Source organism: Myotis myotis, unplaced genomic scaffold (assembly GCF_014108235.1).
Source record: "Myotis myotis isolate mMyoMyo1 unplaced genomic scaffold, mMyoMyo1.p scaffold_m19_p_19, whole genome shotgun sequence".
NCBI lineage: Eukaryota > Metazoa > Chordata > Mammalia > Chiroptera > Vespertilionidae > Myotis > Myotis myotis.
In genome coordinates this window covers 4,247,578-4,270,247 of record NW_023416323.1, presented here as the reverse complement: position 1 = coordinate 4,270,247, position 22,670 = coordinate 4,247,578, and the positions used below count along the sequence as shown (strand labels likewise).

At 62.8% G+C, this 22,670-nt stretch overlaps 2 protein-coding genes across 6 annotated transcripts in view; one reads left to right on the top strand and one right to left on the bottom strand.

Annotated features, from left to right (window-relative positions):
• The window catches only part of ERFL (ETS repressor factor like), a 5,237-nt gene extending 2,919 nt beyond the window's left edge, over positions 1 to 2,318 (top strand). Inside the window, exons 2-5 of the mRNA XM_036346761.1 lie at positions 401 to 635; positions 952 to 1,147; positions 1,264 to 1,381; positions 1,761 to 2,318. Of these exons, the coding sequence (XP_036202654.1) occupies positions 401 to 635; positions 952 to 1,147; positions 1,264 to 1,381; positions 1,761 to 2,209 (998 nt within the window). The 3' untranslated portion in view covers positions 2,210 to 2,318. The remainder of the gene's footprint in view (positions 1 to 400; positions 636 to 951; positions 1,148 to 1,263; positions 1,382 to 1,760) is intronic.
• Positions 2,319 to 2,946: 628 nt separating this feature from the next.
• ARHGEF1 (Rho guanine nucleotide exchange factor 1) lies at positions 2,947 to 21,942 on the bottom strand. 5 transcript variants are annotated; one of them, XM_036346094.1, is made up of 31 exons: positions 21,813 to 21,942; positions 17,630 to 17,675; positions 17,459 to 17,542; positions 16,927 to 17,040; positions 15,100 to 15,198; positions 14,850 to 14,892; positions 14,380 to 14,626; positions 13,949 to 13,978; positions 13,607 to 13,706; positions 13,372 to 13,468; positions 12,492 to 12,527; positions 12,139 to 12,276; positions 11,347 to 11,449; positions 10,773 to 10,784; positions 9,494 to 9,661; positions 9,033 to 9,178; positions 7,532 to 7,678; positions 7,164 to 7,246; positions 6,875 to 7,000; positions 6,638 to 6,752; positions 6,427 to 6,527; positions 6,183 to 6,260; positions 5,889 to 5,964; positions 5,643 to 5,810; positions 5,070 to 5,157; positions 4,844 to 4,930; positions 4,480 to 4,550; positions 4,307 to 4,393; positions 3,733 to 3,896; positions 3,550 to 3,652; positions 3,141 to 3,284 (listed from the first exon to the last, which is right to left on the bottom strand). In XM_036346094.1, exons 2-30 carry the CDS (start codon positions 17,660 to 17,662, stop codon positions 3,569 to 3,571), a joined length of 2,925 nt encoding a protein of 974 aa, XP_036201987.1. In that variant the 5' UTR covers positions 17,663 to 17,675; positions 21,813 to 21,942; the 3' UTR covers positions 3,141 to 3,284; positions 3,550 to 3,568. The 5 variants fall into 5 exon arrangements, with proteins under 5 accessions (XP_036201984.1, XP_036201986.1, XP_036201988.1 ...); XM_036346091.1 differs by lacking the exons at positions 3,733 to 3,896; positions 21,813 to 21,942 and adding an exon at positions 21,618 to 21,723 and having other exon boundaries at positions 2,947 to 3,284; XM_036346093.1 differs by lacking the exons at positions 3,733 to 3,896; positions 10,773 to 10,784 and having other exon boundaries at positions 2,947 to 3,284.
• Between the last annotated feature and the right edge of the window lie 728 nt (positions 21,943 to 22,670).

Below are 22,670 nucleotides of genomic sequence, written 5' to 3'. Positions count from 1 at the left end.
GCGAGGGGAGCTTTGGGGAGAGATGGAACAGGGACTGCACAGGGAGGCGGGAGCCGGCAGGCATGGGGCTGAGAAAGCAGGAGACCAGAGACCTTGGGAGCAGGCCAGGGGGAGAGGGTTAATGCCTTCCCTGCAGGCTGGCCCTCCCCATAGCCAAGGACAGGAAACTGGGCCTCCTACCCTCCACCCCAGGACGCTGAACCTGGGAGAGTTGTGCCAAGACAGGGACCCGATGCTGAGTTCTCGCCCATTATTGGGAGTTTGGGGACTCGAGAGCCAGTGGGGCATGGAGAGTAGGAATTCAGTCCCTAAAGATGCCTGAGGCTGGGCAGCTGCTCATCTGGGGAGGGTGGGGTGCCTCCTGGGGTCTAAGCAGGGCCACTCCTCCTGCTGTCCCCAGGATTTGCCTTCCCGGATTGGGCCTACAAGCCGGAGTCGTCGCCTGGCTCGAGGCAGATCCAGCTGTGGCACTTCATCCTGGAGCTGCTGCAGAAGGAGGAGTACCAGGGTGTCATCGCCTGGCAGGGGGACTACGGGGAATTCGTCATCAAGGACCCCGATGAGGTGGCCCGGCTCTGGGGCATCCGCAAGTGCAAGCCCCACATGAACTACGACAAGCTGAGCCGGGCTCTGCGGTGAGGGCTGCGGCCTCTCCGCTCCTCCCCTCGTGGTCCCTCTGGGCCCTCCTGGGAGCTTCTTCTGGACTCCCAGGCAGAACCCCTGATCGCGGCCAGGGCTCTCCTCGGGTCTAGTACGTCCCCGAGTGGAAGGCAGGCGAGGAGGAAGGGCCCACACTCTGGGCTCTGAGCCACACAGGCAGGACCCTGGCCCTGCCTCAGCCCGCCTTGCTCTGGGACAATGGTCAGGGGGCTTGTTTCCCCAGCTGTGCTCTGTGGCTGGCAGAGCATGGGCCCGGGACCCTCCCTCCACCCCTTCTCCCTCTCCCCACAGCTACTACTACAACAAGCGGATTCTCCACAAGACCAAAGGCAAGAGGTTCACCTACAAGTTCAACTTCAGCAAAGTTGTGCTGGTCAATTACCCGCTGCTGGACGTGGCGGCAGCCACCACAGGCTCCCCGCTCTTGCTGAGCCCTGGTCCCTTTGCGGGGGGCCCGGGGCCAGATGCTCCTCCCCTCACCCCCGAGGTGAGTTGGGATGCGGGGGTCTCAGAACTGGAGCATTTGGTGTCCCCCAAGCCATGGAGCCCCTGGGGAGGCCTGGCCAGTCTGAGCAGCACCGCCTCCCTCACCGCCCCCTCCAGACCCTGCAGACCCTGTTCTCTGCCCCACGCCTGGGAGAGCCGGGGACCCGGGCTCCCCTGTTCACCCCTGAGACGGACAAACTGCGTCTGGACAGCCCTTTCCCATTCCTGGGCTCTGGTAAGGGCCTGGGTCCCAGGGGTGCTGGGAGGGGGATGCTGTAGCTTTAGGGAAGAGGATGGGCAAAGAGAGGGAGGAGACAGGATGCAGGAAGGAGGCGGGGCGGCAAGGCTGGTGTGTGTGTGTGTGTGTGTGTGTATGTGTGTGTGTGTTTAAAAGCTGGAGAGGGATTTGCGGGGAGGGAAACTGGAAAGGGGGCTGGGCTGGGAGAAGGGCTCTCAGGGGCATTGAAGGATTGGGAAGCCTCATGAGGGTGGGAGGACAGGTGTGGGGGGGACAGTGCAGGGGCCACAGTATGTGGGTGGCACCCTTTGCTCAAGCCCAGGCAGGCAGCCCTGACTGGAGTAATGGCCCAGCCCGATGCACCCCGTGTCCCCAGGTGCCACCGGCTATTCCAAGCCCCCTGGTCTGCTGGGCCCTTACAGCCGAGCCTTCCCGGAGTACCCCTGGAACTTCAACCCGTACCTCGCCGGCCCCTTCCCCAAGCTGCCCGCTTCTCTCTACCCGCCCCACTTCTACCCCAGCCCCCTGGCCAGCTCGCTGGGCCATCTGCCCTCGGCAGGGGTAGGGGGAGGCCCCACGGCTGGACCCCTCCTGGCTGCCGCAGGGGAGGGCCTGGGCCCCGATCGCCCCTCTGGCCTGGCAGCGGCCCCCCGCCTGGCACTGCCGGGGGCCGGGGGTCCAGAGACCACGCTGGGAGGGAAGGAGGACAGCGACTCGGAGCTGGAGATCACGGACGTCAGCGGCTGCAGCTCTGACAGTGAGGGTGACGAAGGCCTCCCCATGCCCCCCAAGCCCAAGGCGGGCAAAGGAGGGCTTGGCAGCTGAGCCAGCGTGGGGGATGGGTTCTGCTGGGGAAGGGACCAGGGCCACTGCCTGTGCAGCCTCTCCGTGTCTGGTTTGCCCTCGATGTCTTGCCAGAGGCCAGGGACCAGCCCTCAGCCCCGTCCAGGGCAGGACATGTGGCTGCCCAGTCTTCCTCCCCAGCCCCAGGTTGGGGTCTCACCTCCCCCTCCAGAGAGGCGAGGGAACATGACGACCTCCAGCCTTCTTCCCAGGCTCCCGTTCGAGGGGGTCCCTACCTGGCCCCACTCCCAAAGTGCAATACGGCGCCCAGCCTCCCCGCCCGCCCCTACCCCCGTGCTGTGACCTGTGTGTTTGTGTGGCTGTGTGTCCCCTGTGCCAGCCCGTCCTGACACCCTCTCTACACAGGCCCCCTGGGGACAGGGTGCTCAGAGCAATAATCCCGCCCCCAGCCCCCGCCCAGGAGGGCTTCCCTCCCCACCAGCTCCCCATGACCCCAACAGCCACCTCCAGAGTTTACTACAAAAATAAAAGAACAGAAAGGAGTGTGGATGTGGATGCCCAGCACTGTGGGTGACCATGGGGGTTGGGGGTGGGAGCTGCGGGGGGGGGGGGGGGGGCGGTGCCTGGGGGAAAACTGGTAACACACGGAATGAATGAACAAGGGGAGAAAGGCAACGCGGTGGGTCTGACCCAGGCAGGGGATGCCAGTCAGGGAGAGCTCTAGACACCACGCCAGGGCCCACCTCACCACACAGAGCTCTCCTTAGATAATATATATTAAAAATAAACCTCCAATTCAGGATATAAAAACAGAGCAAAGGCACTTGGGGATGGGAGATGGGGGGTGGCCCCCCAGGCAATACTGGGATGGCCCGGGAAATGGTGATCACTGTGGTGCCCGGGGAATGAAGCCCTGAGTCCCCCAAGCAGAAGGCCAAGGCCAGCGGGAGGGTGGAGGCGGCAGTGGTCCCAGCTGGACCCCCTCAGACTTGGCCCGAAAGCCTGCGCCCTGTCCGTGGGCCCTCGGGGTGCATATGCTGCGGCAGCTGTGCAGTAGTGGGTGGTGGTCCTCCCGTCTCTCCATCTTGCAGAAGGTCTGGGGGACGTAGGAGAAGAGCAGGAAGGAGAGAGGAGGGGAGAGGAGAGACAGAGAGAGAGACAGACATGGGAAAAGGGGAGAGAAAGGGAGGGTGGGGAGAAAGCAAAAAATGGCCTGAGAAACAGAAACTGACAGAGATGGAGAGACGCAAAGGTGGGCTGGGGAGATTCAGAAAGAGGAAGACAGGGAGAGGAGCGGATGTGGAGGGGCCCCTGGTACCCCTTCTCTGGGCAGTGCTCAGCCCACTAGCTCCCCCACTCACCTGCCTGGGGCAGGGAGCCTCAGGTGCAGCCAGACTGGGGGACAGTGTTCTCTCCCAGCTGAGACAAGGTGAGTCGCAGGCGACAAAACTCCTCCTCCACCTCCTGGTTGGGGAGTCATCCATGAGACGGGCCCTCACCGAGTCAGCCCCGCCCCACACCCCCTCCCACCTGCCCGCCACCACCTCCAGCTGTTTAATGGTCTCCTCCAGGCCAAGTAGCTCCTCTCGGATGTCCTGGGTCTGTGTGGGGCTCAGGGGGCCGCCCCCTGGGACCCCACCCCCTTCAGGGGGAGGCCCTGCCCCGCTGTCTTCCTCTGAGGGGAGCAGGAGCTGCTTCAGGGACAGCACTGGCCAGGGACAAGGGGTCAGAGTCAGAGGCTGGGCTGGGGTTGAGATGGGGGATTTGGAGGGGAGCAGGGAAGAGGCAAAGGAGGGGAGCAGCCAGGGGCCTGTGGGAGGGAGGGAGGGTGGGCACCAGCCAGGCTGAGTTTGGGGTTAGCTGAGCCTGCAGATAGAGCTGAGATGCAAGAGGGAGTGCATAGGCGAGGCCGAGGCGAGGCCGAGGCGAGGGCTGGGACCGGGTGGGAGGGCACCCAGGATGGAGGTGGGTCCAGGGAGACTGCACTGAAGGGACAGAAGCTGCAGAGGGGCCTGGGGCGTGCATGTGGCTGGCTGGCGCAGCTTGTGGCGGCTGAGCACGGGGCAGGTTGGGGAGCACCAGTTGGGCCGGCGCAGCCCTGCGAGGAGAGGGCACTACCTTTCTGCAGGGCTTTGGCAGCGAGCTGGCCCTCGGGGCCGGGCCTGCAGAAGGGCTGGAGCGCGCTGAGGGTTCTCTCGATCCGGCCTGGGTGGGGAGCAGGATGGGTGGTCAGATTCTGCCTGGTTTCCTGTGGACACCCCCACCCGCACTGGAGGCCCCTCCAGGCTCACCATCCGTGGGAGGCATCTCTCGGCTGCCACCGTTGCCATTCTCAGAGCTGCTGAGCAGGGGTTCGCGGGTGCTGGGGGAGGAAGTGCTGGGTGACCCCCACACCCTTGACCTCGGGGGAGGCAGGGGCAGGGAGGGAGACCGAGACAGAGGTCAAGGCTGGGAGGCAGGGAGACAGAGAAGCCTGGCCAGTGGAAGGCAGAGGCCTGGGTGGGAGAAGGTGGGCCATGGTGGGCAGCACACACACAGACACACACACATGCACACAGGCATGCACATGGACCAACGCTAGAGTTCAAGTTCTGGGGACACACAAGAAGCCAGGCAAGCCCCCCAGCCCTCCAGTTCCCCCCCTGCCCTGCTCACCTGCTTGGACTGGGCCGGGGTTTGGGGCGGGAGGCAGGGGCAGGGACCTTCAGGGATCCGGCGGTCTCAGTGATAAGGGCACACCAGCTGGGGAGACAGGCCAGCACCTGGGCAGTCAGAGCCCCCAGACCTTGTGCCAGGGCCTCCTGCCCTCACCCTGTTCCCCAGGGACTCAGAGACCGGGCCCCTCCTCCTCCACCTGTTTGTGGAACTCAACCCCCCTTACTTCTTCCGCTCTGACACGGTCTGCGCCACCAGCTCATAGATCTGGGCCTCTTGGTCCCAGGTGAAAATGACGTAGAAGGCTTTGTGATCTGTGAGGGGAAAGAGGCGGCTCAGGGCCAGGCAGCCCTCACAGAGGACCCCTGGTGCCCTCCTCCCAGCCTTCCCGCTCATGATCCCACATCGACCCAGGCAGCCCCTCTCCACCACCCTGGCCCCGGGGCAGCTTCTTTGCAACATGTTGGCAAATCCCTTGTCACTGGGCTCCCGGCTCCCACTCTTGCACCCCTACAGCCCCCAAGCGCCGTCAGGTGTCTTCAAAATGGCAGGCAGAGCTGGCCAGCCCTGTGCAAACCTGGGGCAATGTCCCAGCTCACTTGGTAAAACCCACAACATGGCAGGGCCCTGCCCAGTTCTGGGCCTCCCTCCCACAGCTGGTCTTGAGCCTGCCACGCCTCCCACTGCTCAACCTCTGCTGTGGCCTCTCCTTCGCCAGAATGCGAGATCCCCGGCTCTGTGGAGGGTTCCCTGCCCACTCCCTAGGCAGCCATGCCTTGCGCCCAGGGCCAGGCCTCACCAGTGGCCACCTCCCGGGTCATGGCGGAGGTGAGCCGCAGCACCGGCCGCAGCATGGTCTTGCCGTCGGGTGTGGGGGTCAGCGTCCGGCTGTGTGACTTGAGCAACAGCCGCTCGTCCTGGCGCTGGAGCAGCAGCAGCAGGTCGTCCAGCAGCAGCACGTGGACCTCTGCAGAGGCATGGCCCTGCTCAGCACCCCGGCCTGAGCGCGCCCCCCCCAGGCCCGGCTCGCCGCCCGGGGGCTCACCCACAGCCTTGTCCTTTGTCACCCGCCATGTCAGTGGGCCCTCGTGCACCAGCTTCTTCTTGGTGATGTCCAGGTTCTGGAGGCGGGAAGGAGTGACGGTCAGTGCAGGACATGGCGGGGCAGGGTGGGTGGAGATGACCATGGGGCTGGGTATCAGTCAGGGGTCAGGACGGTGCTGGGGGAAGGGGGAGGGGTCAGCGTGGATGGGTCTCTCTGGGTCCCTGGGACCACTGGAGAAGGCCTGGGCAGCAGGGCCAGGGCCGAGGGAGAGGGGGCGAGGGCAGGCAGGGTCACCTTGAACTCGCTCAGCATGGGGTCGCTGCTCTGCCGCAGGTGGGACAAGTCCAGGCGCCTCTGATAGTCCTTGAGCCGCTGGAGCAGGAGCAGTGTCATAAGTACAAGCCAAGGGCTGGGGCCATCCCACCGTGTCCCCAGGGAGACAAGCCCAGGGTGAGGCCTGACCTCCAGGAACCCTAAAAGGGAGGAGCTGAGGGTGACTCAGCAGAAGTGGCCCCGCGATGGGCAGAGCCGGGCTCACCAGCAGGTCCTCCATGTCCCGCACGGCCTGGTTGACGTGGTGCAGAATTTCTCGGCAGCACTCGGCCGCCAGCTCCACCTTCTCCCGTTCCGCAGGCTCCTCTGTGGGTGAGGGAGGGACCAGCCCTGGTGAGCTCCAAGCCTGGACACCTCTGGTCCCTGGCCAGGGTGGGCGACAGGAGAGTGGGCCCAGCGGGTGGGCGGGGCCGTACCTGTGTTCTGCGCGATGCTTTGCAGGAGCAGCGGGTACTTGGTCAGCCGCTGCATCTCCGTGGGGATCATGTCCTTCAGCTGCAGGCGACGGCACCGCGGGCGGCTCTCGGCCTCCTAAGGGGACAGCAGCGCTGAGGTGGCCCACGCTTGGGCCTAGCCTCTGGGTCAGCGCACCAGCCCCTCCTCCCTGGACCATGACCCCCGCCCCCCGTCTCCCCCCGCACAGCCTGCCTCACCTGCACGAAGGCACAGAAACGAGGCTCCTTGCGCTGCTTGGCTTTAAGCTGCTCTAAGGCAAACGACTGGCGGCTGCAGAAGCGGGAGGAGATTTTCTGGAACCAGGAGCCCTCGGCACCATCGAACTATAGCGAGATTCAGGCCAGGGGGTGTCTCAGGTGGGACATGGAAGCCCAGACAGAAGGACAGAATTGGGGGCCCAGGCCCTTGGCTTCCAGGTCCCTGGCTGCGGGCGGGGGGGGGGGGGGGGAGAGGGGGGGCAGGCGGAGCTGGGCTGGGCGCTCTCACCCGGGCCAGCAGCACATCTCCAATCTCCTCAATGAGGTAGCCGCTCTCCTGCCTCCGCTTCATCAGGCGATCGAGGAACAGAGCTGTGGGGGGACGGTCAGGATAGGGGGTGCTGTCAGGACCCCCCAAGATTGTATATAGAGCCTGGTGGGAGCTGGCAGGGGTGGGGCTGCAGGTGTGTCTGCCTGACCCCTGGAGCCAGTGGGCTGTCCCCCTGGAATTAGAGCTCTGGGGGTCGGGGCGGGGTTGATCCCAGTGCTAGACTTGGGGGTCCAGGAGAGTGGGCTAGACGCCCAAGTCTAGGCGCCAAGGCCTCAGAGGAGGACCTGGTGGTGGGGTGGGCAGGAGGGCGGTGGCCTTGCACTCACAATGCACCTCGATGAGCTCGTCCAGGCTGGGGAAGATGTTCTGTAGCTCCTCCAGGGGGAAGAAGCCCCCGTCGGCCATGGGCTGGTAGAAGAGGTCGTGCAGCACCCGCAGCATACGCACGTGGGCCGCCTCCGTCACCAGCAGCTCTGTGGGCAGCAGGAAGGAAGTGTGGTTGGGAGGGTGCCAGTTATGGGGGCAGTCTCAGAGGCAGGCTGGGGGGATGAGGAGAAAGGGACGGGATGGGGACAACCCTCTCTGAGTTGAAGTCATCTGCCCCTGAGATCGCCACTGAGGATGGGCCGGCCGCTGCCTCTCCTTTCTGGCAGTGGCAGCCAGCCAGGGCGATCGACGTGCCCCAGTCTGCCTGGCACCACAGGCTTCCCAGGACACGGGGTGTTGCTGCCCAAACGGGGAAAGTCCCGGGCAAACCAGGACGGCTCGGTTGCCCCATGGCCAGCACGCTGGCAGCTGTGCTCTGTGCCCAACCGTCCAGCAAGGGAATCAGCCTCGGTCTCAGGGACCACGACTCCCTCTGCACTCAGGGTGCAGTTCAGATGCAGGGCCCACGGTGCGTGCTGAGCGCCAGGCCCCGAAACCCCTCGCTGTGTGTCTGTGCCTCTTTTTCTGGTGAGAACCTGCTATGCTTCGGATGTGGCAGCCACTAGCCCCATACCGCTCTTTAAGTATTAAATAAAACGAAATGAAGCACAAACTTCAGTCCTCAGGTGTACTCGCCAGAGTTCAAGTGCTCAACAGCCATTGCGTGGCTGCTGGTGACCCTGGTGAGGGTGCTGCACAGGCACCGATCGGCATTTCCATCATTCCAGAAAGTTCTGAGAGCACTGCTTATGTTTCGAGCATGTACTTAGGAGGATCTGTGACCTAAAAAGCATTCACCTACGGCTTTAAAAATCCCAAATGAGGACCTTCTCCAAGTAAACTTCCAAACAAGCTTCCAAAAGCATCTCTTTTTGCCAAATGCCCTTTATACACACAATTCAAAACCACAGAAAAGAACAAGACAAAAATGAGACTCCCTCACTCTGCCCAGAATCAGCACGACTGATACCTTCCCAGCCTCCCCATGGACCCCCAGCGGCCGAGACCGCGTACCCGCAGCAGCTGCACTCGCTGCTCTCCCTCTGCCCCACGTGTGCTAGACACTCCACGCGAACGTCTCATCCCGACAGCCCTTGAGACAGTAGATATCAGTGCCCACGTCTCACCAACAAGGAAGCAAAGGCTACGCCACAAATGCAACTGTACACACATCTCCTGCTCCCAGCACAGCACGGTCTGCACTCCTACCGTCTTCGGAAATGTCTCCCTGCTGGCAGCACCCCTGCGCGGAGCGGCCCTTCTACAGTTTCCGTGGGAAACGGCCCGGCCCGGCCCGGCCTCCTGCGCTGCCTGCCGAGACCACGGCAGACGGACAGCTCCCTGCCCCGTCTCCTCTGCGGAGCGGGACCGTCCGCGGGCACACGGCTGGAGGGCACTCACCGCTAATGACCTCTTGCCGCTTCACCTGGCCCTTGGGCAGGCTGTGCAGGGTGCCGGGGGGTACGAGCTCCCGCCAGCCGGGGGGTTCTTCTGGTTCCAGCTCCAGTCCTGACCGTCCCGGCTCCCCCTCATCTCCGGGCTCAGGGCTGTGGGACAGAGGCCTGGTCAAGGCCTGGCTTAGGGCGGCCCAGAGAGGAGACGTGACTCCTAGTGTTCACCCCCCCACCGTCTCCCCCCACTTGTCTTCAGCACCTGTGCCCCCCGGTGGCCCATGCTGCAGAGCAGCCCAGATTTCTAGAAAGAACCGTCCTACCCTCTCCTGGAACCACTGCAGGCCTTCAGTGACCTCAGCATCGACATCCAGTTCTCTGTGACTGTCACTGACCCTCCCCCCCGCCCCCCATCCTCCCCGACTCTCCAGGCTGACTCAGTGGTAGGGGCGGGGTGTTGGAGTGACGTACGTGGCTCGTCGGGCAGGGCCAAGCACGGCCGTGGCAGAGCTGGGGTCCATGTCCACGTCGCTCCGGGAGCGGCCCCCACCCCGGCCCTTTGCCCCGAGGCTGCCCCGGGAAGGCCGGCGGCGGTCACTCACCCGCAGGCTCTCCGAGCGCCCCAGACGCCCCGATAGCCTGGACCCCGAGGCCAAGGATAGGGTCAGGCAGAGGCCAGGACAAGGACAGAGACGAAGAAAGACCAGGACAGGGACAGACGGGGAGAGAACAGGACAGGGACAGGGAGAGACCAGGACGGGGACAGGGAGAGACCAGGACAGGGACAGGGAGAGACCAGAACAGGGGCAGGGAGAGACCAGGACGGGGGCAGGGAGAGACCAGGACAGGGACAGACGGGGAGAGAACAGGACAGGGACAGGGAGAGACCAGGACGGGGCAGGGGGCAGGGAGAGACCAGGACGGGGCCAGGGAGAGACCAGGACGGGGACAGGGAGAGACCAGGACGGGGACAGGGAGAGACCAGGACGGGGGCAGGGAGAGACCAGGACAGGGACAGGGAGAGACCAGGACAGGGACAGGGAGAGACCACGACAGGGACAGACGGGGAGAGAACAGGACAGGGACAGGGAGAGACCAGGACAGGGACAGGGAGAGACCAGGACGGGGGTAGGGAGAGACCAGGACGGGGGCAGGGAGAGACCAGGACGGGGACAGGGAGAGACCAGGACGGGGGCAGGGAGAGACCAGGACGGGGACAGGGAGAGACCAGGACGGGGACAGGGAGAGACCAGGACGGGGGCAGGGAGAGACCAGGACGGGGACAGGGAGAGACCAGGACAGGGACAGAACGGGGAGAGAACAAGACAGGGACAGGGAGAGACCAGGACAGGGACAGGGAGAGACCAGGACGGGGACAGGAGAGACCAGGATGGGGACCAGGACAGAGATCAAACATGCAACAGAAGAGAGGAGTCAGAAGGAGTAGTGGCATGTAGGGGTGCTCAGTGGGGGGTGGTCAGCAAAGATACGGAAACTTGGTGGGGAAGGGAAGGGAACCCAGTGTGGAACTCAGGACTGACCCCTCCCTTCCCTGAGGTGGGGGTGGGGGCAGAGCCAGGAGTTGGGGGTGGGAGAAGGGGGATTTTAATACTTAGCTCTTTGGCTGGGAGGGTGATGTCCCCACCCACCCCTCTTAGGGGTGAAGGGGAGTGGGTCGCCCATGGGGAGAGGGGAGGGGCTGGGAGAAATGGGGGAGGGGCTAGCCCTGCCCCATGACCCAAGCACCCACCTCTTCCACTTTCTGGGGAGAGAGGGGCACAGGGTCAGGGGTGGACCCGGATGGAACCCAACTCACCTCCCCCATCCACCAAAGGGTCCCCAAAGCGGCTGCACAAGGACAGGCAGGGGGCAGAGCCTGCCCCCCCAACTGTGAGGGGGACAGGGCCCCCAGGCATGGAGCACAGAGGACTGGGGGGCTGAGGGAAGGGGCACCAGAAAGCAGGAGCAAGGCTGCAGGGCTGAGGCTTAAACGAGCAGAGGGAGGGATGAAAGTGAAGGGGTGAGGGGAGAGGGGCCAGTTGAGGGGTGAAGGGCATGGGAAGGAGGAGGAAAAGAGTGGGAGGAGCAGAGGCAAATGAAAGGAAAGAGGAAGGAGGAAGGAGGAATAATTATAAAAAAGAAGAAGAGGGAAAAAAGGAAAAAGGAATGAAAAATGACGAAAGGGGGAAGAAGGAAAGAGGGAAGACAGAAGGGAGAGCAGGGCAGAGTGGAGGTGGCTTGGGGACAGCAGGTGCAAATGGCAGCAAGACCCCCACCCCACCCTCCCAGGCCCGATTCCTGCGCGCAGCACCCTGCCTGGGTACCTCTCTGTATCAGGACCCTCCTCCGTGCTCTCCAGGGGCGCTGGGGGCTCCAGGCTGGCCGGGCCCTGCGGGGGCAGGTCCCCCAGCTCCGGGGAGGCCTCACCTGGCCGGGGGAGAGCAGGGCTGGCTGGGAGGCCCTCTGACAGAGACTCCACTCTGGGGGTCTGTTTCTTCCGCGTGGAATGAGGGGTGGAGACCACCCCCTACTGCCCCATCTAGTGCCTGGCAGACACCAAGTGGCTGCTCTGTACACTCATGGGGGACGGACAGACGGAAAGGCCTCTGAGAACACAGCTGGGCCCACAGAACTGGTGGGGAGACTGGATGCTCTGCTCGAAGCCTCCACATCCACCTGTTCTCCTGACCCCCAGCACGGACTTTCGGGAAGAGGACACATACACCCCATTTAGAGACGAGGAGCTGAGGCTCAGAGAGGGGGTGACCGCCAAGGTACAGCAAAGGTAAGCCTCAGAGCTGGGCTTTGAACCGGGGCCCGGCCAGGGCTGAGCGCCACACAAGGATTGTGAGAAATGAAATTCACGGGGCTGGCGGCTCACCGTCTAAGGGGGCTGACTGGCAATGTGCTCAGAGAGGGTTCTGGGAAATGAACCCACGGGGGTGATGGGAAATGTAGTCCAAGGATGTAGGAAACATCACCAGGACAGAGGCCAGAGCCTGGGAGGAAAGCCGAGGAAGGAGGGTGGCTTCACGAACAGCACTGGTGACTGGGAGCAGGACGGGACATGCGGGGAGAACTGAGGGGGGTATTGCCATGGGGACCAGGAGGCTCACCTGGTTCCCGGTCAGGACTGTCCCCGGACACAGGTTGCAGTGAAACTCCAGGGGAGTCCTGCCCAGGGACCCCAACATTCCGGTCCCGGGAGGGCACTCCCAGGCCTCCCTTCCGTTCTGTGAGGCCTGGCTTCTCAGCTGGGGAGACATCAAGGGAGAAGGGGGAGATGAGATCCAGTAACTAATCCACAGCGGCCGGGGCATCGAGATGCTGTGCTCCAGCCGTTCCGCTCCACCCGGAGGCCCTCCTCCTCCTGCAGACCCAGGAGCCCAGCCCCCGGCCCCCTCCGCCCTCAGACCCATCTTCCCCTCTTTGGTTCCCCAAATGGATGCTCTGGCTTCAGGAACATTACCATCAGCCTCCGTTTTGAGGTGTCGAAAATCTGGGGCTGAAAAGAGAGATGGGACCAATGGGACCTTAAGATAAGGGGAGGTGGTATGTTGAGTGTGGTGGGGGGAGATGGTGTGGGGGGGGGGAGGCAGTGTGTTGGGGGGAGGCGGTGTGCTGGGTGTGGTGGGGGAGATGGTGTGGGGGGGGGGAGGCAGTGTGTTGGGGGGAGGCGGTGTGCTGGGTGTGGTGGGGGGAGATGGTGTGGGGGGGAGGCAGTGTGTTGGGGGGAGGCGGTGTGCTGGGTGTGGTGGGGGGAGATGGTGTGGGGGGGGGGAGGCAGTGTGTTGGGGGGAGGCGGTGTGCTGGGTGTGGTGGGGGAGATGGTGTGTGGGGGGGGAGGCAGTGTGTTGGGGGGAGGCGGTGTGCTGGGTGTGGTGGGGGGAGATGGTGTGGGGGGGAGGCAGTGTGTTGGGGGGAGGCGGTGTGGTGGGTGTGGGGGGGGGAGATGGTGTGGGGGGGAGGCAGTGTGTTGGGGGGAGGCGGTGTGCTGGGTGTGGTGGGGGGAGATGGTGGGGGGGGGAGGCAGTGTGTTGGGGGGAGGCGGTGTGCTGGGTGTGGTGGGGGGAGATGGTGTGGGGGGGAGGCAGTGTGTTGGGGGGAGGCGGTGTGCTGGGTGTGGTGGGGGAGATGGTGTGGGGGGGGAGGCAGTGTGTTGGGGGGAGGCGGTGTGCTGGGTGTGGTGGGGGGAGATGGTGTGGGGGGGAGGCAGTGTGTTGGGGGGAGGCAGTGTGCTGGGTGTGGTGGGGGGAGATGGTGTGGGGGGGAGGCAGTGTGTTGGGGGGAGGCGGTGTGTTGGGGGAGGCGGTGTGGGGAAGTCAGGGCGGGCGGGCCGGGCACCTCACCCTGGGGCTCTCCCCGGTTCCATCGGGCAGCGTCTAGGAAGCTGCTCAGTCCTTTCTTGGTCTTGGTGGGTTCATCTGAGCGCCGGTTTTCCTTCACCTGTGAGAGGTGGGGGAGGGCAGGGGGGCTGGTATCTCTGAGCCACTCACATAGAGGAGCTGGGCAGGGGCAGAGTCATGAGGCTCCCACGGGCTCTCTGGGGAGGAAAGGTCCAGGTTTGAGCGCTCAGGGAAGCACCTTTTTCCGGAAGAAATTCCTCCCCGTCTTCTTGTCTCCGCTCTTGGTCCGCACCCCAAGGTGGCGCATGTACAGGCTGATGGCGTTGACCACAGCGGCACTGTGGGGAGGGGACAGTAAGGACCCACACGCTGACCTGCACACTGCGCCCCCAAAGCCTGACCCTCCGAGTTCGCTTCCCACCCCAACCCCACACCACTTCCTGCTGCACATCTCAGGAAGGGGCAAGGGCTCCAGGGGATAGGACCAGAGATGTGGCTGAACCCGGACCCCACGCCCCAGCCTCCTCCCTGGGGCCCAGGAGACTAAAACGCCTGTCTTGCTGTCCTCTGCCTCCATCACCTCTTTTCTTCATCGGTAGAGATGGTATGTCTGTGAGGAAGGAAAAGAGAGACAAGTTTGCTAAGCCTGGGGTCCCTGTCCACCCAGCACAAATGTCCAGTGGCTGTCCCTCTGAAGCTGGGACAGGACAGTGGAGCGGCAGAGAGGGCGCTACCAAAGCAACGGGGAAGGAGAGAGATGATCTCATCTGGGTGCAGCCAAGGACAGGAGTGACAAGGACGAGACCCAAGTGCCAGGCCTGAGTAGAGGCCTTGGACAGGCCTGGAAACTGGGAGACCCCACCACTAGGAAGAAAAGATGGAAAACCAGATGAACTAAAATGCCAGGGCTGTGGGACCAGAAGTCAAGGGAAGATGCTAAGAAATGACTGTGGGGCTGCAGAGGGAGCCCTGAAATGGATGGGGCAGCTGGCGAGGGGCTGGCCCACTCACTGCATCTCCTCCAAGTGGGCCAGCAGCCGCTCCGCCACCAGCCGCTCCCGGGCCTCGAAGCTGGCATGATCCCGCCCCACCCAGGCCTCCAGCTGGGTCAGCTCCTGCTCCCAGGGCGTCATGCCCATGAGCCGCTTGGATCGGAAGTCCTCCAGCTGCCGGCTGATGGCTGCCTGCTGGCTCTGCACCACCTCCTGCACGAACTGCCGCTGGCTGTCCTCGGAGATGAGGTCAGGCCGCGTGCGGTCTGCAGGGATAGGGGTGAGGCTGGGGGCCGTTTCCCGGGCCCTGGTTCCCCACCCACCCTCGGACTCCAGCAGGCATGCTTCCTTGGGCTGCTGCTTCAGGAGGAAGAACGGAACCTCCACTGACCGAGAGCACGGTGTGTCCTCCCGCCCTGGGCCTCCTGCGAGGCCTGGCCCCTGCTAGACGCCCTTCCCTCATCCCAAAGTCCCCTCTCCTCTCCTTACCAAGTTCGAAGGCGACAGCGGAAGGGACAGACACCCGCAGAACCTGCTCAGGGGAGAGGATGGAGTGAAGGGGAGGGCTGGGCAGCGATGGGATGGCAGCCTAGGTGCCCCGAGGAATGGTGGTCTGAGGAGGAGCGGCGGGAGGAGGGCCAGGCTGGCACAGGGGCTCCCTGCCCAGGCTGTCCTTCCCATCGCCCTCAGCAGGACGGGGGTGGGCGGCAGAGGGGACGGGCCCCTGGAGGTGTCTCACCGCGGTCTTCTCCAGGAAGCTGTGGTAGAAGTCCAGGAAGGCCTTCTTGGCCTCCTTAGGGCCCAGAGAGCCCAGCAGGTCCGCGTGCAGGCAGCAGAGCTGGGGAGACAGAGGTGACCTGTCTTCCCTCCCGGCCACCCGAACCGCAGCTCCGCTTGGAAAACCGCGGGGCTCACGTCCTCTCGAAGTGTGCTCCCTGATCTCCACAGCCCCAACCAGGCCAGGCCTGTCTCTCTCAGAGCCTCCCTGAGCACCTGGTAATTTCTCTCCTGTGGAATGGCTCTCTGTGGCTCTGCCTGCCCGCTGCTGCCACGACCACCCGACTCCTTCTAAACCCTTTGTAAACACAAACCTGTTGGCTCATAGGGACGTCGTTATCCCATCTCACAGATGAGAGAGCTGAGCTCAAGTTTACTGACGCTCACACAGCCAGCAAGTGGCAAAGCTGGGGCTGGAACCCAGGCAGCCTACCTCCCTAGACTCCATTGCCTAGAGATGCTGTGAGCGACTTGAGGGTTAGTGTGGCGGGGGCGGGGGTGTAGGTGCTGATTCATCTGGGTCTCAGGCAGGCCCCGCCGAGGGGGGCTCACTTATTCATTCACAAAGCACCTCCCGGGACCGCCCTGGGCTGGGAGACGCTGGCAATGCAGTGGGGACTCCAACCTGTCCTGACTCCTGGGGGGCTCTCGTCTCAGTGTGCTATGGACTCAGCCCACTGGGGGTGGGACTCCATAAACACTTTCAACAAATATATCACCCCCACCCCAACCCAAGGCAAAAACTCCATGAAAGGCCACTGGGAAGCAGGCCGGGACCACAACGATCCCTCCGCTGCTCCTCCAGCCGGCGAAATGAGGGAACGGCATGAGGACAAGACTCAAAATGCCGAGGCCTCTGGGTCACCTCAGCTAAGCCCTGGCCCTCAGGCCTCGGGTTCTACTCTGTGGAAGGACATGGCTGAGTCCCCGGCGCTCAGTTCTAGACACCCCAGGCTCAGGAGGCCGGAACCTCCATGCACCCGGCGAGGTCTGCACTTTTCTGGAGAGAAGGCAACTTCCTAATCTCCTCTCCTGGAGGGACCTGCTGGGCATTTCCAGTCCAGCCCAGTGCCCTGGGCTAACCCTGCTCTCGGCCCGTGCGGGGCTGCACTGGGTCCTCCTGGGAGGGGCCGCTGTCCACAGAGCTTCTTCCTTCCTACATCACCCGCGGGGCCCTCTGGACTCCCAGGTGCCTTGCACAGCATGGCCCGGAACCTGCAGCTTGCCGGTGTTTCCGACACAGGTTTCTGGATCGTCAGAAACTCCATGAAAGGCCACTGGGAAGCAGCCTGGGACCACAACGATCCCTTCTGCCTCAAGGGCTGCTTGTGGTGGTTGCTTGTTTCTGAATCAAGGCTGGTGCACCACCTGGATCTGAGGAGGCTGATGGATGCGCCAGCCCGCAGTGACTTGACTGGTGGCAACTCCACAGCCACGGAGAGAAGGGTTCAATTTCTGGAGTCCATTGGGAAGTCCGCAGGGATGGGTGACACGGCCACAGGCACAGGAGGGGATGGCACGGCTTCTCCCTGGCTCCGGGATTCTGTTGCTCTCTCATGGCCCTGCTGTGTGTGCTCTCCCAGCCTGCACTCCAAGCTCACTGAGATTCCTACGGGAACCTGCAATCTTGTCTGGACCACACGGTGGTCCCTCGGGCTCCCTAGTTCTAGATCTGCTTTCTGGATCTATTTTCTAGACCCTCCTGGCTCATCTTCACCGGCCTAGCCCACTGACCACTCTGGCCTGGCCCGGCCCCACCGTGCCTGTGTCTACCCAGCCCCATCCTCACCAGGGGTCCTGGCTCGAACTGCAGGGCCACATGCTGCAGGAGGGCCATCAGGTGGGCTGGACGCCGCTTCACCTGCTCCAGGCTCTGGAACTGGCTGTTTTGCTCCTCTGGGTTCTGAGGGTGGGAATGGGGGTGAGACTGTGGGGAGAAGGGGGGCCTTGGGCTTGACCCTGCCCCTTCCCTGGCACTTCCTGATGGATCCAAGCTGGGAGGAGGTGTCTATGCTGTAGAGGTGGCAGCAAGGCAGGTGAGAGATGAAGACATAAATTACGAGAGATGGGAAGGGGATCTCTGCTGTAATTGGGGAGCAGCGATAAAAATCGGGGTTAAAGTAAAAAAGGGTGGGATCAAGAATGGGATGGGGAGACGAGGAAGGAGGCACCACGAAGACCAGAGAGAAGGGCTTTGAGAGGCTGCAGCGGGACAGCATCTGAGGACAGAGAACTGGACCTGAGGTGGGAGGGGACACTGAGGATGGGACTTGAGGGGCGGGGGCCCCAGGGACAGAAGCTTTCCCGCTCCAACTCCTCACCGCCTCCAGTTCGTTCTCAAAATCCTCGTCCTCGGCCCCAATGATGCTGACGGGCACCAGGCCAGGCCGGGGGGGCCCTGGGGCCTGTGGAAGAGAAGGGTTGGCTTCAGCCCACAGTGCTCCCCACTCACAGCCCCCCAACCTCCTCACCCCTTGGCTCTCTCCACTCACCGCCCCTCGGACCACGACGCTGTCTGCCTCCATGGGCTCTGCAGGGCTGGGGGAAGAGGAGGAGCCGTGGTTAGGCGATGGGAGGAGGTGGCACAGGAGGTTACTCACAGATTCCTGGCCCAGGTGTGAAGGTGAGTAAACAGCCTTTCCCCATCTGGGCCTCCATAGCTCAATGGGGCCTCTGTGTGGCGACAAAGAGCCCTTCAGAGGCCAGCCAGGGCGGGGAGCCCAAGGACAGGGAGACTTGTTGGGGGAGAAGTTGGAGTCCCAGGAACCTGGGTCCATGAGAGCTATGGCCGTGAGAGCCTGCAAATTTGGGGTCCCTAATGCAGGAGGGGGCTGGAGCTCAGACTCTGGGATCTGAGGGAGGAGGAGCTGGGGGCCTGGACTCCTGGGTCTGAGGAGGAGGGGCTGGGGGCTGGGCCCCAGGGAGGCAGGGCGTGCAGACCAGCAGAGTTGGGAAGGTTAAAGGGAGGTAGGAGGTATATAAATGGGGTGTGTGGGGGCTCTCTTCTGATCTGTGACAGGCTTGGGGCAGGATGTTGCCTCTGAACCCACCAGCCCCACTTCCTGTGACAGGAAGTCACAAGGGCAAATCCCCCAACCCCCAACTCTCTCCGCATAAGAAAACAAACTCTGAACCCTTCTCCCTCAAGGACCAAGAGTCCCCCAACCCAGGAGTTCTTTCCCTCGAGGATCTGACATATTTCTGGCTTTCAGTCCCAGAAAAACAAGGAACAGTCCTCAGACAGCTCATCCCCAAGGTGTGTCTGTCTCCCTTGCCTATGTCCGTCTGTCTTGCTGGCTCTCCTTTCTCCAGACAGCACTCCCTGGCTATATCTCCCTTGAATCTACCTCATCTGTGCCTCTCTTCCTCATTTTCTCTCTCCCTTCCTTCAGACCTGTCTCATTTTCCCCACTGTCTCTGCCTTCTCTTCCTCCTCCCGACCCCATCCTGCATCTGTTGCTCCCTGCTTTCCCCTTCATCTGTCCCTGCCTCTGTCTTCCCACATTGGGTTCTGTAGCCACTGTCCCTGCACTTCTGAGTCAATGTCTCATATCTCATATCCCATGCCATCTCCCTTAGAGTCTCCACTTCTCCCTGTGTCTTTCCACCGATATCCTCTGTGTCCTTAATTAATCTGACTAATGTCACAAGAGCCCATGTCAGGCGGGAAGAGCTGTGGAAACAAGAATGGGGTGGACAGTCGGGGCGGGGGGGGGGGGGGAGCGGGGACGACTTCTCCCCACAGCCCAGAGCTATTTATAACCCTAGTTGCCTGAGACCCACCCTTCCCCCTCTTCCATAGGCCTCCCTAACCCTCAGTCAATGGCAGCTGTGATTTTGATTATGATCATTAAACAATGATGCTTCCTGGAGTGTCCAAACGCCATCCCATGGGGTTCCCCCGAGCAGCATCATTTTTATTCTTTTCCATAAAGGGTATGTGTCCAACGTCCAAATTTGAGTAATTTAAGATTTGAGCATTGTTAAATGTTCACATAAATAAAATTGCAAACCAAGGCAGAAAAATAATAGTAATTATTTATTATGAGAGCTAAACTTACACAGCACTTACAGGGTGCCGGGCACTGCTCCGAGGGCTTCTCACACAGAGCTCAACCCTCATGGCCACAAGCAGCCCATGCTATCGTGACTTGCACCAGAGAGGGAAAACCCTCCCTGGGCTGCCAGCTCAGACTTCTGGGCTGGAAAACATGACCATGCACATGGAGAGTCCATGCTCGTCCCGCTTAGGAGTGGACAGGTTCAACAGAAGCAGGGAGATTCCAGAAGAGCACAGGTTATCTGAGCGAATGCCAGGCAGGCCCCCAAGTCATGCACTTGGCATGGATTATCTCCTTGAAATAATGACTAAGGCTTAATGTGCACTAAGTGCCATTAAGTGGCAGCACTACTGCTTTATAGGTATTAACCGACTTAATCCTCTCAGCGACCCCATGAGATCATTATCATCACCCCCATTTCACAGAGGAGAAAACTTAGACACAGCTCATAAGGCACAGAACAGGACTCAGCCCCAGGCAGTCTGGCTTCAGAGTTTATGCAGTTAACTACCAGAATGTGCTGCTTCGGAGCACAGGGAACCCCAACCTTAGGAAACTAAAATCTGAACCGAAGCTGAGACACACCAGGTCTCTCTCTCTATGGTCTGGGAAAGTCAGGGATATGTGGGCACTGTGGCCTGGCCGGAATGCAGGCTGGACTCCGCTGTGCGACAGAGGGTTGGGGCTGAGGGAGGATGGGGGAGCGGGGTTGGCTGCTTAGGGGGCAGGGGGGATGAGGGGCTGCCACAAAGGCTGAAGCTGAAAAATGGACCTGTAGGCAACTGACAAGGCCTGAGGTCCAGCAGAGGGGGTGCTCTGTGCATGGGGCTGGCGGGGGTCGGGGCAGGTCTAGGGGTGGAGATCCCAGAGCAAAGCTGGCACACGCGGGGGCCAGCATGGGCACCTGGGTTCTCTGCAGGGCTCAGTCTATAAGATACTGAATGGATGGTCCTGGTCTCTAAGAACCTCTGGGAGACTTGTAGAACCTAAAGTAGAGTAGTGATTCCCTAAGGGGCCCTGATTCCATCTGACACATGGTGGATCACACATGATCATGAAACCATGGAGAAAGCAGCTAGTCTATGGGATCTCTGGAGACTTAAAAGGGGACCAGAATTCTAGGGGCCTGTGGTGGATCTACAGGGCCCTGGAATCTAGGGGATGCTACTGACCCCCTAGTTGGGGACTCCACGTCTGTAAGGAGCCGGGTCTCCACAGGAGGCTGGCAGAAACCTGGGGTGTCTGTAGAACCTTGTATCTACATGGAACGTGGCGGGTCTACACGAGCCCCAAAAGCTATATGGGACGTGGCGGGTCTACGTGGGCCCCAAATCCTACAGGGAACGTGGCGGGGTGCACTTCCAGGGATGCTGGGGCGGACTGCGGAGTCACGGTCTGACGCCCGCGGGGGCCGCGTCCCTCACCTGCTCCAGGTCGGAGAAGCCACCGCTGCTGCCAGGACCGAAGCCTCCGCGCGCCGGCTCCCGGTTCCCCCCACCCCCCTTCCAAGCCGCTCTAGCCGCCTCCGAGGCCACCTTTGATTCTAACTCCACTCCTCCCGCCAGCCGCTCTAGCCCGGCTCCTGACAGGTGACTCTATTCCTCCTGCTGGACGCTCTAGCTCCGCACTGCGCCACGCTGGCCAGATGGGGCCGCTCTGGCCTGCCTCGGAGGGCTGGCGTTTCCGCATCTCGACTGCTCCCGTCACTCCCCTGGGCCCCGCCTCCTCTCCGGCGGGAGGTGAGGAGGGCTCCAGCCCGACAGCCAGGGCTCAAGCTGAGATCTCAGAGTCACCTCGGGCCGTGGGTTCCCAGACGGGGCTCCCCATCCTGTCTTGCCTCCCTAACTCGGAGATCAGTTGAATTCCCGACGCTTGTACATGCAGTCTCCCCGCACCCCGACCCCCACCCGGCACACTTTCCGCTGGTCTGGAAAGCAAAAACCCTGGGTTCGAGCGTACCTTACCCCCCCCCCCCCCCCCCCCCCGGCACGCAGAGTAACCTGGAATAAGCAATCGCTTCTTTCCGAGCCTCAGTCTTCCCATCTATACAATGGGCGGAGTCCGCCAGCTCTGTCCCCCAACAACCCAGCTCCCAGGGTGTAATTAGTGGCCCAGAAGAAGAGATTTCCAAAAACGCTTTCAAACAGCTCTCGGCAACTTTCAGCTTCGCAGCGGCCTACGACGTGGGGTTAACCGTCGTGTTTTTTCTCCCGGGTCCGAAAGCAAGCAGGTTAGCAGGCGGCGCTCGGCGGAAAGCACCTGCGAGTTCAAAGCCCAGCGCCACCGCTTCACGTGTGTGCCCGGGGCGAGGCGGCTCTGCTCCCGGGCCTCAGTTTCCCCACCCGCACCGTGGGCGTGACCTCCATCCTCCGCTGGGCAGTTGGAGGCCTTGGCCCCGCCTCGCACGCCTCGCTCTCACCTATAGCACCTGACAGGTGTTCGTCCTCCTCTTTTTGTCCCTTTGACAGGTGAGGAAACTGAGGCCCGGGGAAGGCGGCCGCCGGCTCAGCGGCGCGGAGGCGGCCCCTCCCCTGCCGGCCGCGCCCCGGCCCCTCCCTCCTCCTCCCACTTCCCCAGCCGCCGGGAGGGGCGGGCGGGGCCGTGTGCCGGGTACCTGCTGTCCGCGCGGGGAGGTGACCGGCGGGCGCCCGGGGTCGGGCTCTGCGATCCCGGCCCTGCGTCCCGGCTCCCGCTTCCTGGCTGTGGCGGGGCAGGAAGTTGGGGCGTTTTTCCGGAGGCCCCCGCCCCGCCACCCCTCCCCGCTTCCTGCCCGCGCCCGCTCCCGCCCGGCACCTCCGCTTCCTTCCCCTTCTCGCCGCCCGCCCGGCCCCCGAGGGCCCCGCCCGCCCCGCCCCGCCCCGCCTCGTCCTGCGGGTCCGGCCGTGGGTCTGCGGTGCGCGGCCTCCACCTCTGCCGGTGTCCGCCGTCCCCCCCGGCGGGCCGCGTCCGCCTCCGGCTGGCAGCTCCCCTTTCCGTCCGCCTCTCCGTGTTTCTGTCCGTGTCCCTCCCTGTCTGTCTGTCCGTGTCCCTGTCTGTCTGTCTGTCTGTCTCTGTCCCCTGTTCTCCGTCCCCTCCGCCTCTGTCTCTTTCTCCCTAGGCGCCTCTTTCCCGTCGGGGTCTCTGCAGAGCCACCCGACTCCCTCCCCCACCTGTTGCTTTCCTCTCTATGCCCGTTTGTCCGCGGACCTTCCCTCCATCGCTTTCTGCGGTCTCTGACCCTCTCCCCTCTGATCCCCTGTCCTTTGTCTGTCCTTCACTTGCCCGTCCCTGTCACTCCGTGTCTCGGTCTCTCTCCCTCTGTCTCAGAAACTGCATATCTGTGCCTCTGTCATTGCCCCTCCGTCCCTCCCCTTCCCCGAGTTAGGGCCACAGACTCTCCAAATGCCCTGCCCCAGCCCACTCCCAGGTAACAGGCATGGCCATAGGAGAATTCCTTGCCAGCCCCCTGTGATTCTGAGACTTAAATACGCAT